The sequence below is a fragment of the Periplaneta americana genome, chromosome 16, assembly GCF_040183065.1.
Source record: "Periplaneta americana isolate PAMFEO1 chromosome 16, P.americana_PAMFEO1_priV1, whole genome shotgun sequence".
In the NCBI taxonomy this organism is placed as follows: domain Eukaryota; kingdom Metazoa; phylum Arthropoda; class Insecta; order Blattodea; family Blattidae; genus Periplaneta; species Periplaneta americana.
The window spans coordinates 5,787,013-5,802,015 of record NC_091132.1 but is presented as its reverse complement, the minus strand read 5'-3'; the positions used below and the strand labels follow the sequence as shown (position 1 = coordinate 5,802,015).

General features: G+C 34.3%; 1 protein-coding gene across 2 annotated transcripts in view; it reads left to right on the top strand.

The window, feature by feature from the left end:
• Nucleotides 1-15,003, top strand: part of LOC138691203 (uncharacterized) — a 62,314-nt gene that overhangs the window by 24,263 nt on the left and 23,048 nt on the right. For both annotated transcript variants that reach the window (XR_011329763.1, XM_069812993.1), the window contains exons 5-7: nt 909-1,060; nt 12,443-12,525; nt 12,603-12,679. Coding sequence is in view for 1 of the 2 variants with exons in the window: in XM_069812993.1 (XP_069669094.1) it covers nt 909-1,060; nt 12,443-12,525; nt 12,603-12,679 (312 nt within the window). In the remaining variant the exon portion in view is untranslated. The remainder of the gene's footprint in view (nt 1-908; nt 1,061-12,442; nt 12,526-12,602; nt 12,680-15,003) is intronic.

Below are 15,003 nucleotides of genomic sequence, written 5' to 3'. Positions count from 1 at the left end.
TTAATTGCATTTTAGATTTCACCCCCAGCCACCCTCACTTTGAAATTTAAAATGGCATCCCTATATTTTTATATTTAAATATCAAAGAGAATTCCATTGTTTATACACCTCATTCATTTGTTTTCAATCTTTTGTTTTCTATCATCGCCTGGCAACCTGGATTGTTGTTATTGTTGATTACGTCTGAAGAGAATAAAGTTACAAAAACTTATTGAGCATTTCTTGTAATAGTTGTGTTTGTGTATTAAATTATTTTAAAAAGGTGTTTACCCTTCAAGAGAGAACATAAATCATCCTTATTGATTAAATTGAGGAAGTTACACAAAATAAGCTGTGTTTTCATCCTACAATCTACTGATAATAACAAAAATACAGGTTGCCAGGCGACGATAGAAAACAAAAGATGCGAAAACAAATGAATGAGATGTATAAACAATTGAATTCTCTTTGATATTTAAATATAAAAATATAGGGATGCCATTTGAAATTTCAAAGTTAAGAGTTGCTGGGGGGTGGGTGGATGAAATTTAAAATGCAATTAAGCCTGGTTTCAGGATTTCCTCTCAATATCTAAATTGATGTGTTTTTTTGTTTAAATTAAATTCAAGTTAAATAATTAGTTATTTAGACTGGAAAGTTTTGAAATGAAAGCCCTATATATCTTTGTAGTGGCAAAAACACTGCTTTATTTTGTGCATGGTTTACTCATCTTTTTTATCTCCTTCATTCACTTCTTTGGTTTCTTTCATTTTACATTATACCTTTAATTTCCCTCATAAGTGTGGAAGATAAAAAGTGTGAATAGTATTGATATTGTGTGAACCATATTTCTTGTGTAGTCTCTTCCTTTGAAGTTTGTTTTGATATATAATGTGTTAAATATATTCACAAATTATCTTCCTTCTCAGCCTGTAGGGTTCTGGGTTCGATACATTACGTCACTCCGATCAAAACTGTACAAAATAGGGTTGATACCACGACAAGATTGGAGGGCAGTACATGCGGAGGAAACGTACATCACCCTACTGAACTTGATGTCAGACACGAACACAGGAAGAAGGTCAGTATGTTAATTAAATTCGTAGATACATTCTTGTGATATTTTGTTGCGTTTGTATGCAATGTTTTCTAAATAATTTGCAATAAAAATTAAGGCTTACTGGTCGGATTTTGTTCATATTCAATCTCAACGAGTCAGATTATTCTGGAATAATTCATAAAAACTATGTATAATAATATTTATTAAAATACATACTGGTACCAGTACATCTTTAGTTAAACTGAAGACAAAATGGTGATATGAACACAAAAACTGGTGTAACAATTTCTAATTCCCTTCCCTTCCCTTCCCCCTTGTTGCATAAGATGAAGAGATGTTTAGCAGAAAAGAAAAGACATTACAAACCCTGCTTTCCTTATCTGGAAGAGAAATACCACATACCTGTTTGTTGCTGGGAAGTAATACGCTTCTCTTTGGTGCAAGGGGCACTATATCAAGATTTTGTATCAATTTCTTTCATCGTTTCCATATCGATCTTTTGGAACTTCAAGATATAGCCATTAATGTTCTAAGACATTCCTTGTTAATTGTAAATAACCATCTGTACAGCTCTATATATGAAAAATAAATTATTCATGTCGAGGATAGCTGCCCCCCAAAAATAAATTAAAATAAAATAAAAATAAAATTAAAATTTAAAATGGAATATTGTTGATCTACAATTAATTTAGGTGCTGTTATCTCTCGGTACCCCTTTTTCAAAGGCAGCTATCCTTTTTGGATTCTTCTCTCTTAATCAATATATCCCCAGTAATATTCAAAATTTAATTTCTACATATCCTGAATTAATTTTGTGCCGAAATTTGGTATAGTGATTTAGACAATACTTATAGATTAGTAAACAATTTTTAGAATAAAAAACTTGTATCGTAAAGAGTACCTGACCTTTGTGTTTCAGAGAAATTAAGTTTTATACGCAGAATTATTTTTCCTTTCTGTTGTAAATTATGTTAAAGCACAACATGATCAATGTTTTATCTCATTGTAAAAGCATTTGTTACGATTATGTTCTCACGTACAGAACATCTGAAAGAATAAAAAGGGAGTGATCTGTTTGGGATCTTATAAGAAACTACTAATGTACTTTTGATACTTTAATGCCGATATTTGTAAATACCTTGAGATCCAACGAGCAGTGGAATTCCCAGTCACATACGACTATTGCCACGTTTTGTATAGTGATCTTAGTGTTGAATTGTCATAGAGGCTTCAGCGTGTTCATAATGCTTGTGTTCTTTTCATTTTTAACAGCCGTCGCTATGATCATGTCTCCGAGTATCTCTTTCAATTATCTTGGCTTCGTTTATGGGAGAGACGTTCAGTTCATTCACTCTGTTTGCTGTATCAGATTTTAAATAATTCCACACCTAGTTACCTAGTTCCTCGCTTGACACTTTTAGCATCCCACCACAACCGTGATACACATTCACAGCATAACCTTGTTCTATCAATTCCATTCCATCAAACATCTCTCTACTCTGCTTCCTTCACAATACACACAGCTCGTTCCTGGAATTCCTTGTCACAGGAAATCAGGAGCAGTCGGAGTCTAAAATCTTTTAAGCACACTCTACTTAGAAATGTTTTTAATGAACAGAACGATGTTTGGCCAGTTTTATAGTTCATATTCATAGATAATAACTATTGTTTTTGTCAAAAAAAAAAATAAATAAAAAGAAAATAAAAAAAGAAAAATAAACATATCCGTTATCTTATCATTTGAAAATGTATCACTATAGGCAACAATAGCCCATACTTAAAAAAAAAAATACAAAGATACTGCTACAGATAGACAATGCATACTTAATTCACCATTAAGCTCTAATTCATATGTCATCACCTCCTCTTTCACTCACTTCTACCCTCATTCATCTCCACCCATAGAATACACCGATACACAACACATAAGATAGAAGCCTCATGACCACTGCAATGAAGCATCTCTCTTCAAAATGTTCGTACAGATTGTTTAAAATGTGATAGTTTTTAACATACTGATATCTTGACACTTAACATTGTAACACTTATACCCTTATAAATTCTCTAACTCAATAGCATTAATAAATTTTCGATATTCATTCATGAACTTTCCTATTAGATGCATTTTATTTGCAGGCCATGTTCCTCCCTTTTGAATTATATTTCTTTTTAGTTTCTTTCTGTCCTCGTCGAGTTTGTTACAGTCATATAGGATGTGGTTAACTGTTTGCTCCCCTCCTCTACAGGAACAGGTTGAGTCTTCAGTAATGTGGAATCGTTGGTAGTATGCTCTTAGTCGTCCATGTCCTGTTAACATTGTAGTGAGGTTTGGTGTCAGTGTTATCCTTAGTTTAAGTCTTTTTGCGACTGTAGGAAAGTATTGTCTGGTTTCTTCTCCTTTCGTGGTGTTTCTCCATTCATTTTCCCATTTTGCTATACTTTCCTCTCGCAATATTTCCTGGATGGTACTTTTTGGGACCTTTTTGTAGCACTCCAACCCTTCTAGTACTGTTGCCCTTTTTGCCAGTTTGTCGGCCATTTCATTCCCTTGTATCCCTATGTCAGCCTTAACCCATCCTATATCTATTGTCCAGTTTTGTTTGCTTAGTATTCTGAATTTCTCCCTTGTGTGTGTGTGTGTGTGTTTATTTTTTTTTATTTTATTTTTTTTTTAACTGCATGCCCCATTACATAGTAATACTACATGCTTTGTAATTTCAATTCATCAGTTTACAGTATCTAACGTATTATAATATACACGTGTTTAGCTATAATCTTCATACCTACTATGATATCGTATAATATAATATTTTAATTGCAGTCTGTCATGATTAATTGGCATATTATTGTAGATCATTGAAGTTTATCGAGCTGATGAAACGGACGAATATTTGCAAATACTTGCTAACTAGCTTGTCATGAGTCGTAGGCCAATCTCGCCAATGTTTCTTATTCTTTTACTCATTTCCTTTCTTTCTTTATATAATCTTTTGCATTGCAATACGACGTGATCTGCAGTTTGTTCTTCTTCTCCACATGGACATATCGGGTTGTCTGAAAGTCTAGATCTGTGAAGGTATGCCCTCAGCTTTCCATGGCCAGTTACTATTGCTGTGAATTCTGGGAAGAAGGGAATTTTCTGTCGTAGTCTATTCTTCACTGATGGGAAGTAAGCCTTACTTATTGCTCCATTCCTTGAGTCTGTCCATTGTTGCTGCCACATTTCGATTCCTTTTTCTTTTTCCTGTGTTATAATAACCTCTTTCGGTACTCTGTCGTAAATGATTTCCCGGTCTTCTGCTGCTGCTTGCTTTGCAAGTCTATCTGCTATTTCATTCCCCTCTATTCCTGAATGTCCTTTAATCCAGCCGAAATGTAATTTCCAATTCGAATGTGCCAAATTAATTATTTTTGTTTTAATAAGTTCTATTGATCTATTTCTTTTGTAGTTGTTTTTCAATAAATCTAAAGTAATTTTACTATCCGTATATAATGCAACAGATTTGTCGTTGTCTTCGTTCTGAATTTCTTCTATTTTTTCCACTATTTTTAATATTGCGATTTGTTCCGCTTGATTGTTGGAACACTGGCTATGGAGTTTGAATTTTAGTTCGGTTGTTAGAGTGCCATTTTCGTATATAATTCCTACTGCACCGACGTTGTCTCCGGATTTACTGCCGTCTGTGTAAGCCTCAATTGTATACTTGATGTCATTTTCCACTTCACGAATTTCAGGAATTTCTGAAGGATGTCGCCAAAATTTTAATTCCAGGGGTGCATCGTATTTTCCATTGTGAACTTTCGTTGCAATGTAGGTTTGTACTGTTTGTTCTATGAGTATATTGATTGGTAGTACTCCAGCTATGATACATGAGGCGTCGTAAGAGATTGTCCGATAAGCTTTGGCAATTTTTATATTAATGAGTCTTTGTACTCTCCTGTATTTTGCGATATTCTTCTTTCTTCGTATTGCTTCTATCCATACCGGAGCTCCATACGTCATAACTGGGAGTAAAGCTCCTTCATAGATTGTTCTCAATGCTTTATAACCTAAACCCCATTGCAGTTTGGCTGTTCTGGCTAGCATATTGACAAGAGCGATTGATTTTTGTACGGTAAGATCTATATGTGCAGTGAAGTTAAATTTATTGTCCAGATATATTCCCAAATATTTAATTTCTTCAGCTTGGTCCAGCCGTTTGTGATTCAGATAGATGTTGACATCCCTCTCGTCATTTCGTTTCCTCGTTATGAATAAAACTTTGGATTTGTTGTCGTTGAATTTTATTTTATTATCAGTGGCCCAATCTTGGATTTTTATTATATCCTGATTTGCGATATTTTCTGCTTCTATTTTACAAGATCCTTTTGTTAGAATAATAAGGTCGTCCGCGAAGGCAATCACTTTTGTTCTTCTATTAAACTTCAAATTTAGTAATGAATTGTACAAGACGTTCCAGAAACCTGGGCCGCAACATGATCCCTGTGGACACCCTTTTTGAACGTCTTTTTCGGTGGTATAATTATTTATTGAAAGTGTGGCTTTTCTGTTGCCAAAGTAGTCTACTGCTAAATTGTATAAATTTTTCGGACATCTTAGTTCTCTTAAATTCTTTAAAATACCGGGCCACCAGGCCGCATCAAATGCGCCTTTCACGTCAAGACTGACTACAATTACGCATTCCTTTAAATTCAAACTTTTTTCTATGTAGTTTTTAACTTCAAAAGCTGCATCAATTGTTCCTCTCTGGGGTGTGAATCCATATTGGTTTTTGTTGAACAAGTTGTTAGTATATATGTGGAATAATATCCTGTCAATCAGTAATTTTTCCAGCAGTTTACCACCAGTGTTTACAAGACTTATAGGCCGAAATTTCGAGACATCATTGCAGTTCTCTCTTCCAGGCTTAATTATTGGGAGAATGACTGTACGTTTCCAGTTTTTGGGAAAGCACCCCTTATTTGGACACGCGTTATATAGCTGTGTAAAGAATAAGGGAAATAGCTGAAAAGCTCTTTTAACAATATCACTGGTTAAACCATCTTCCCCAGGAGCCTTTTTAGGGTTGAACTTTTTTAAGTTTGTTAATATTTCTTCCTTCGTGAAGGCTGTGTCGTCTTCTGTGTCTATTGGCTCTTGTATCTCCTTCCTGATTGCTTTATGTATTTCTCTATCCTCTGTTTCACTGTCTTCAGGAACGAAGTGTTCAAGCATGTGAATTAGGGTACTTCTCGTGTCTGTGGTGTATGTTCCATCTTCTTTCTGCTGTGTGTGTGTGTGTGTTTTTTTTGTCCCCCCCCCCCTTATGTTATGTAACTGATTTTGATTATGTGTAATTTTCTACTTTATTTTATATATTATGTAACTGATCTTGACCATTTGTAATTTTATATTATGTAACTGATCTTGTCTATTGTAATTTCCTACTATATTTTATGTAATTTCTAAGGTATTTTCTTTTGTGTTGTTTTGTAATCAAATTTTGTATCTCATGTATATTATTGAAACCTGGTTGAGTGGAAGAGAAGGCCTCATGGCCTTAACTCTGCCAGGCAAAATAAACCTACTACTAAAGTCACGAATGTTGTGGGAGGATGTGGTGGGAAAACCCGCCAGCATACAACAGCCCAGTTTGATGGTGAAGTGCAGATGTATTTGTCGCTTGCTGTGTTCATTGTGACATTATTTGTGAATGAGTGTTAGTGTTTGGCTAATAAAGACTTTTGTGAGTGAGTGTTAGTGTTTGGCAAATACAATAGAATTTCTCATATAGACAGTCATCTTTCATTGACGTCTTTTTCTAGCCTAGGCGGTTTTCCAAACCCCCACAGCCAGCAAATCAGTTATCACAAGCAGACTGTGTTAAGCTGTTGCAAGGGGTTGAGAGACACAAAACGTTGCATTGTGTTTGGTTCTGTGTGCATCCGGCCTTAGAGTTACAGTCGAGAGTCAAGATAATCAAAAGTAGGCATATGTTATGTAGGTTTTTCATTTATTCATTAAAGACATCAGCTCAAAGAATTGAGTGACCACAAGGGCCCTGAATACAATAAACATGTACAATTCTCAAAAGAAAAATTTGAAGGACAGTAATATTTCTCTTCAAGATCAATACGTAAATGGGAAACTACTAAATTTTTTGGGTGTTACATTTGATGATCATTTGTCTTGGAGGCCCCATTGTATAAGTTTAATTTCTAAACTTAACAGTATTTGTTATCAAATCAGAATTTTGAGGACTATACTTAGTCATGATGTATTGATGTCTTCATTTTGTACAAGTTGAGTCAAGGCTTTGATATGGCATTTGTTTTTGGGGATCTGGAACCATGCTGAACGACATTTTTATGGCTCAGAAGCGTATTGTCAGATGCATAGCAGGCGTTGATAGTAGAATCTTCTGTAGAGAATATTTTTTACAGTACAATATTCTCACTGTTAATGGCATATATTTATTGATTAAAGTTCACGTTAACACTTTGTTAAAAACATAAAATTTACTCTGTCACACGTTAAAAGTGTTAAAATTGTTTAAAAAGGTATTTACCTTCGTCAGACAGCCCGTGTTTAAAAAGGTATTTACCTTCGACAGATGGCCCGTATACAAGATACAACGAACATATTAAAGCTATAACCAAACCATACATCACATCAAATTATGCAGATCACATTATCGACAATAATCATGACTACAATAATATAGAAACAGATATGGAAATTTTACACATCACACCAAAAAGTTTACAGTTAAATATCCTAGAACAATTCGAAATATATAAGAACACAATAGCACACCCACATTACATACTTAATACGCAACTACAGTTCAATACACACACATTGTTTGACATCATAATACGTCATAACATACAGACAGCCAACCCCCACCATAGGAACAACACACCCCCACCCCTACCATCGACAACTGCACATCGCAGAGCCAAAATCAGCAGTGGTTCAAGAGACACTGAAGACGACGACAAATAGCGTCGAAACGGGCCGTCTGTCGAAGGTAAATACCTTTTTAAACAATTTTAACACTTTTAACGTGTGACAGAGTAAATTTTAGGCATATATTTTTTTTAATATATTGCAATTAATTTATTTTAAATATTTCTGACTTTGATCAAAATAGTGACTTTCATACATATGACACTCGTAATAAAAGTAGTTCAAGTATTCCGGATCACCACCTTACCCATTGGTTTCAACAGAAACTCTCAGCCAGGTATATTTTGCACTGTTTGAATCTCACATTAACTATGGAATTCATATATGGGGAAGTGCAACAGGAGTCAATAGCATCTTATTACTACAAAAACGAGCACTGAGGGTAATATTCAATAAAAATACCAAGGAATCATGTAGACCACTATTTCCAGAGTTAAAGGTAATGCCAGTTTACAATCTATTCATTTACAGAACCTTGATATTCCTTAGATCCAACACAGATCTTTATCAGACCAGATCAGATATACATTCCTTCAACACTAGAAATAAAGATAAATTAGATTACACAAGGTGCAGATTGAGTGTGAGCTCAAATACCTGCTTTTTAATGGCATAAATATATTTAATAAGCTACCATTGGAGGCGAGAAAGTTACCAATAAATAGGTTTAAGTCCTGCATACATAGATGGTTGCTGAACAGACCTTTTTATTCAGTGAATGAATTCATGGAGTGTGATGTAAATATTGTATTTTAGAAATGTAACCCTATCTTTATATTTTAATTTGTCTCTTTGTATTTTAATTATACCTTTTGTCCTTATATAAATGTGTTAACCTACAGCATACCCTGTTTATCTCACAGTGTTTGTTTTGTTTATTTCTCAGTGTTCGTTTATTTGACTATGTATGTTTATTTGCTTATAATTATTTGTTTACTTGTCTGTATTTATTTGTGCTAAGTTTGTTTGTGCATGTGTGAGTGTATGTGTGCGTGTGTGTGTATTATCGAACCTGACGATGTCATATCCAGGCCTTGTACACTGGTTTCTGACAAATAAATATTATTATTATTATTATTATTATTATTAAATATTAGCAGAACTTATATGGTTTCTGGTGTTAAAATTTACAATAGTTTGCCTGAGGATATTAAATATACAAATAATACTCTTAAATTCAGGAAATATATAAAAAAATAAACTAATACATTTGTGTCCTTACAGTCTAGAATATGCATGTGTGGACCTTTGAACTCTTGCATAATGTATTTTATTTTTGACTTATTGTAATTTTAATATCTATGCATATTTGCATATTTGATAAAAATTGTTGTAACAAACTGATCCCAAATAATGTGTAAATACTTGATAGGCTGAAAAAATCTGCTTACCTTTTATACACCAAATGTTTCTCAGCTTTTCTATCAAAATATTTTATGTGACAAGACCCTACAAGAAGATGATGACCACTCATTTTCACCCCCCTAAACACAATACAAATATATAATTTATTTGTCCCAGAGCACTCTCTTAGCCAAGGATTTCTTATACCATGGAAATTGAAAATTTCTATTTTGTCTTCCTTCATCCGCTATTTTAATATGTAAATGTAGCGTCGATCTCCCATCTTTGTAAGCACATTTTGTTTCATACATGCAGTATAAAAATAATAATAATAATAATAATAATAATAATAATAATAATAATAATGGTTTATTTTAACTGGCAGAGTTAAGGCAATTTCGGCCTTCTCTTCCACTCAACCAGTATGATAGAAAATTACTACAATGCTATGAATATAACATAATTAATACAATACAATACAATTCAAAGCAATACAATACTACAATACAAGACAATATAATACATAATTAATATAATACAATGACAATTCTTTTCATCTTCACAACACCAATAAAATAATTATGTAATAATAATAATAATAATAATAATAATAATAATAATAATGATGATGATGATGATGATGATGATGATGATAATAATAATGATAATAATAATAATAATAATAATAATAACAGTAATAGTAATGATAGTCATACCTAAATTAAATTAAATTATTAAACTTGATCACAATTATAACTTCAATTTGACTGCGCCCGTAAGAAATCGTTTAGCCTTTTCTTTAAAGTGGTTATTGTCTGGCAGCCCCTAATCTTCTGAGGTAGAGAATTCCATTCACGGGGGACGGAGACAGTAAAAGAGGATGAATAGTGGGATGTTCTATGGGCAGGAATTGCTAGGATTTGGCTCTCCTGTGACCTGGTGTTTAGATTGTGATTGGAGGATAAGTAGTTAAACCGGGAACGAAGATAATTTGGAGTAGAAGTGTGGAGAACTCGAAACAGAAGAGACAGCGAATGAAGTGTTCTACGGTTATTAAGTTGCAGCCAGGATAAAGATTTGAACGAGGGTGTAATGTGGTCAAATTTGTGAGCATTGCTGATGAATCTGATACTCATATTGTGCACACGCTGCAGCTTGTTCGAAAGGTCAGTTGTCAAGTCTGTGAGTATTACGTCGCAATAGTCAAACAGTGGTAGTACGAGGGTTTGCATTAAAGTCTGTTTTAATTCTGGCGGGAGGAAGTTTCTGAATGGGTTAAGAGAATGCATGGTATAGCACACTCTCTTGGATATTTCCTTTATTTTGCATTCCCAATTTAAATTTTCGTCCAAGAAAATGCCGAGGTTTCTGACGACGGAATGGTACGGAATAGTGGCATTATTTACTGTAATAATTGGGATATGTCTGTCGTTCATTGTGTTCAGTAGTCTCTTATGTCCAATTATTATAGCTTGTGACTTACTAGCATTTAACCTAAGTCCGAACTTTTTCGCCCATGAAGAAACTTGATTCAAGTCATGATTAATTTTGCCAATAGTTGCATCAATTTCGTCTGGTATGGGTATTATGTAGGCCTATGATCTTTATAATATGTGTGCGATTCTTTGCCTCCCTACCAGGGGCGGCCCGTCCTTATGTGCTACAGTGCTACAGCACAATGATAATTTTTGCTCAAATAATGTGTTTGCAACACCACAGTATTTGATCTGCCATTTGACAATTTCCCGTTGTTATGTTCATGACGCGTTATAAAGTGTTTAGTCTTCGCTCTTTGGTGCCTCAGGGGGTTCGTTGTGCTACTCAAAACTTACATGAGAATGTAGACAGTTAATGCGCATGTGCGAAGCTGAAATCACTGCTCTGATTGGCTATTTTTACGTGGGGAAGTGCTGTAGTCAGCTTCAGCACAACACAGCTTGGAGATTGCAAAAGTAAAGCGTAAGGAATGAATGCTTGTTTGTGGAGGAACTCGGAACTATGTACAATGTATTTGGTAATTCAAATGTTCGACTGCTGCTGCCATCTACCAGTTTTTTGAGGTTCCTCCTGAATCAATCAGCAAGCGATGGAAAATTGAATCCCAGAAAATTGATGCCAAGGAGGTATGTAACCGTATAATTCAGGAAACTACTCGTCGTTTCCAATCTTTAAGCTACCTAAACGCAACAAAATTGTTAAACAGCGAATTTTTTGACAATTTTTTGCATAATTTTCCTGAACGCGAACTTGAAGTTGCTGTCAACAGCTATACTGTACTGAACAAAAGAATGTTAAAGACACAGCTTGGAGTTCTATACGGAAGATCCGTCTTCCGAAATATAGATGGCTGTTCAATTGTTACAAAACACAGTCTCCAACAATTCACGGGATCCATTCTGTGAAGTAACGAAGTTGTTAAATATTTTGGTTACAACACCAATGACCACTGCTGAGCCAGAAAGATGTTTTTCTTGCTTGAAACGCATAAAAACATTTTTAAAGAACACTATGTCCCAGGATCGTCTCACTGCTCTTGCAATACTGTCAATAGAAAAGAGTATAATGTCCAGGATGGAGGGATTTAACGTTTAACACCAGGGTAATTGACAAGTTCTGCAGTAGGAAGGAACTCCATATTTCGTCACTAGGTGAGTCTCAAATTAAGATAAATACATATAAGTGTATACAGTAGGCCGATATAGAGATTGTAGCACACTCATTATTTTGACCACCAGCCGCTACTGCTCCCTACCCTGACATTTAAAGCTGGTTATGGTCCTGTAGAGTCTGTATCGCTCTTCTGTATGACCCTGGTATCACTACCGCCTACAGGCGTCGTTACAACCGAGGCTTATGAGCTGCAGTGAGGCTGTATGTTTGTAGTTAGTGAGGTTTAAAAAGGGCGCGTCAGCTACTATGGCCATTTGCAACCTTATCTAAAATCCTTCACAAAACAGAGCCACAATACAATAATCAGAATGCTTAAAAGAACTAAAAAGCGTTGTCACGGTTAAAACGAGGTACACTGTATGTTTGTATGTATGTTTCTGCATAGCAGTATAGCGGAGTTTTGTTCACTCTGTATTAGCCTTTATTCTTTGTTGCAGGGCTAATAAAATAAAAGAACTGATGGGAGATATCCGCTCATTTTACAGATACAATTTCTACGTGACAGAACAGCATATACTTCGTGAGTATTCTTATGTTAAGAAACTTTGTGGCTTCTAATTTACATCCAGCGGACCTAACAGTTGTTGTTGTTTTCAGCATTACTGGCTTGGAAGTTTCCAGACGTGAAGCCTTCATTGGACAGATTATTTGGTAGAGCTGAGGATATACCTTACGTAAGGAATTATATATTTTTTTGCATTTATTGATTTTATAAAAGCATTTGATAAAGTGAACAGAAGTTTGTTATTCGAAATTTTGACAAAGGATCAGATCCCAAAGCAGATCATATATCGTCGTGTGAATGCAAGAACTAGGTAACTTGATTTTTCATATTTTGTAGCATTGCCTATTTACTTATTTATTGCACTAAGGAATATGTCTCGTTTTCATTTACCTATTTGTTATATTGGAAAATAGATGTCGCTGGTATCGTTCGATCAGTTACCTAGATCCTGGATTACATTTTGTGCGATTTTTGCTGTGCTATAAAAGAGGTAACTAAAAAACGCAAATTTCGAGTTACCTAGTTCTTGCATTCACACGACGATATAATATTTATAACCTTTATAAATCAAACCTTATTGCAGTAAAAATAAAAGAAAAAATAACTCATTTGACGGAAATAAACTCAGGAGTCAGAGAAGGTTGTGGCCTCTCTCCGTTGCTTTTTAACGTTTAAAACTACGGCTCTTCTTTGTATATTTAAAAATAGCCGTACCCGTGTGCTCCGCTGCACCTGTTAGAAATAAATATAAAGTAATTTCATAATTAAAATAGGACGTTTGATCCAGGGAACATTCGTGTTTGATAGAAGGATAAATCGTTTAATATGTTACTTCATTTAAATTGTATTTAAATAATATTAAAATGCGATCATTTTGGTCCAGAAAGCAATCATTTGGTGCAGTGACAATTCCTTTAACATGTTTCTTAATTGTTATTACATGCAACCATAGTTTAATGAAGATTGACATATAATTTAGTTTTAATGTGTATACTTTATATTACTTGCTATATGTTCCAGAAGTTATTGTACTAACATTGTAGAATTATGTCCATCTAGAGAAACTACACTTTTCAATGGTGAAATAATAATTGAACAATTAATCAGCTTCTGATATTACTTCATACAAACACAGAAACATTCTCTTAGGCTATGTTTAATAGCTTTCGATTGTTGTTGTCCAAGGCCCCTTATAGACGAAGTCATTTGTTTTTATTTCAGTGCAGCGCCTTAGATGGCGTTGTTATTGTAATTTTAAAACTTATTTATCTCATTAAATATCAGTCCTATCAAAATTTTGTATAGAAAATCGAAAAGTACAAGAAAAATTTTGGCTACAGATTTATTATTAGTATAGATAAAGTGTATGCATTGTTGCCCCATCCTTTCCCCTATTGCAAAGATCACACGCCAGATCTCGCTTCTCCATCTATACTGTATTTTGCAGTGGCTAGGACTTACAGGATTATAACATGACATTCCTCTCAAGGAAGTTCCTTGCTTTGGAGTACAGTACTACATCTCTCTGAAACATCTGCATATTCTGTAGTTGTGTAGCTATTTAGAACAAATTTGAATTATTGCAAGTTGTACAGAGCAAGAATTCATTAAATATTTTCCAAATTTATGTAGGGGTGCCTGCCCCAAACTCTTCGATTATGATCTGTGGTTGGTGATATTACAAAAAGATAACAACCCATAAGAATTCAGTCTTCTCCAAATGTCGAAATCCTATTATATGATTACTGCAAATAGGCCTGCTAAAACAACTTTCACTTACATATGTTTAAATAACTATATAAAAATAGTTAACCAAAATGCCAACAATTCAAACATTAGGAAATATGTTGCTGTTGTTATTTTGTAATGCCAGGTGTTTGACAGTAAAGTCATTTGACCTCTTGCACTCCAATATTTTTCAAAGATATTATCATGGTCAGCCACTGAAGCACAGATTTTGAGGTGTTCCGAATCCATTGCTTGGTTTGAGTTGCACAATGGGCAGTTAGGGGACTGATATGTTCCAATTCTATGCAGGTGTTTGGCCAAACAATCATGGCCTGTTGCCAATCTAAATGCAGCTACAGACGATTTTCGTGGTAAATCGGGAATTAACTGTGGATTATGATGCAGAGAGTTCCATTTTTTCCCTTGAGATTATGTTATCAAATGTTGCTTGTTGAAGACATTAGAAATATAGACAGTCACACAAGAATTTTTTATTGTTAATCTAATGCTCTGGCTTTCATCAAACTGAGAGAAGAACACAGCTATGGTTTAATAATTACGTCGTCTTCCTCACATACTGGAACAGATGCATTATAGGACCCACTCTGAATGTAATATATGGCCACAAATGAAAAAAAAAAAAGTGGACAGAAGTAGCGATTTGTTTAATGAAACTATTGATATTATATTATTGTCATTAAATGGAGGATTATATTTTGCTGTAAATGAATAGGCTACTTAACAGCTGCAGTTTTATTTATTATA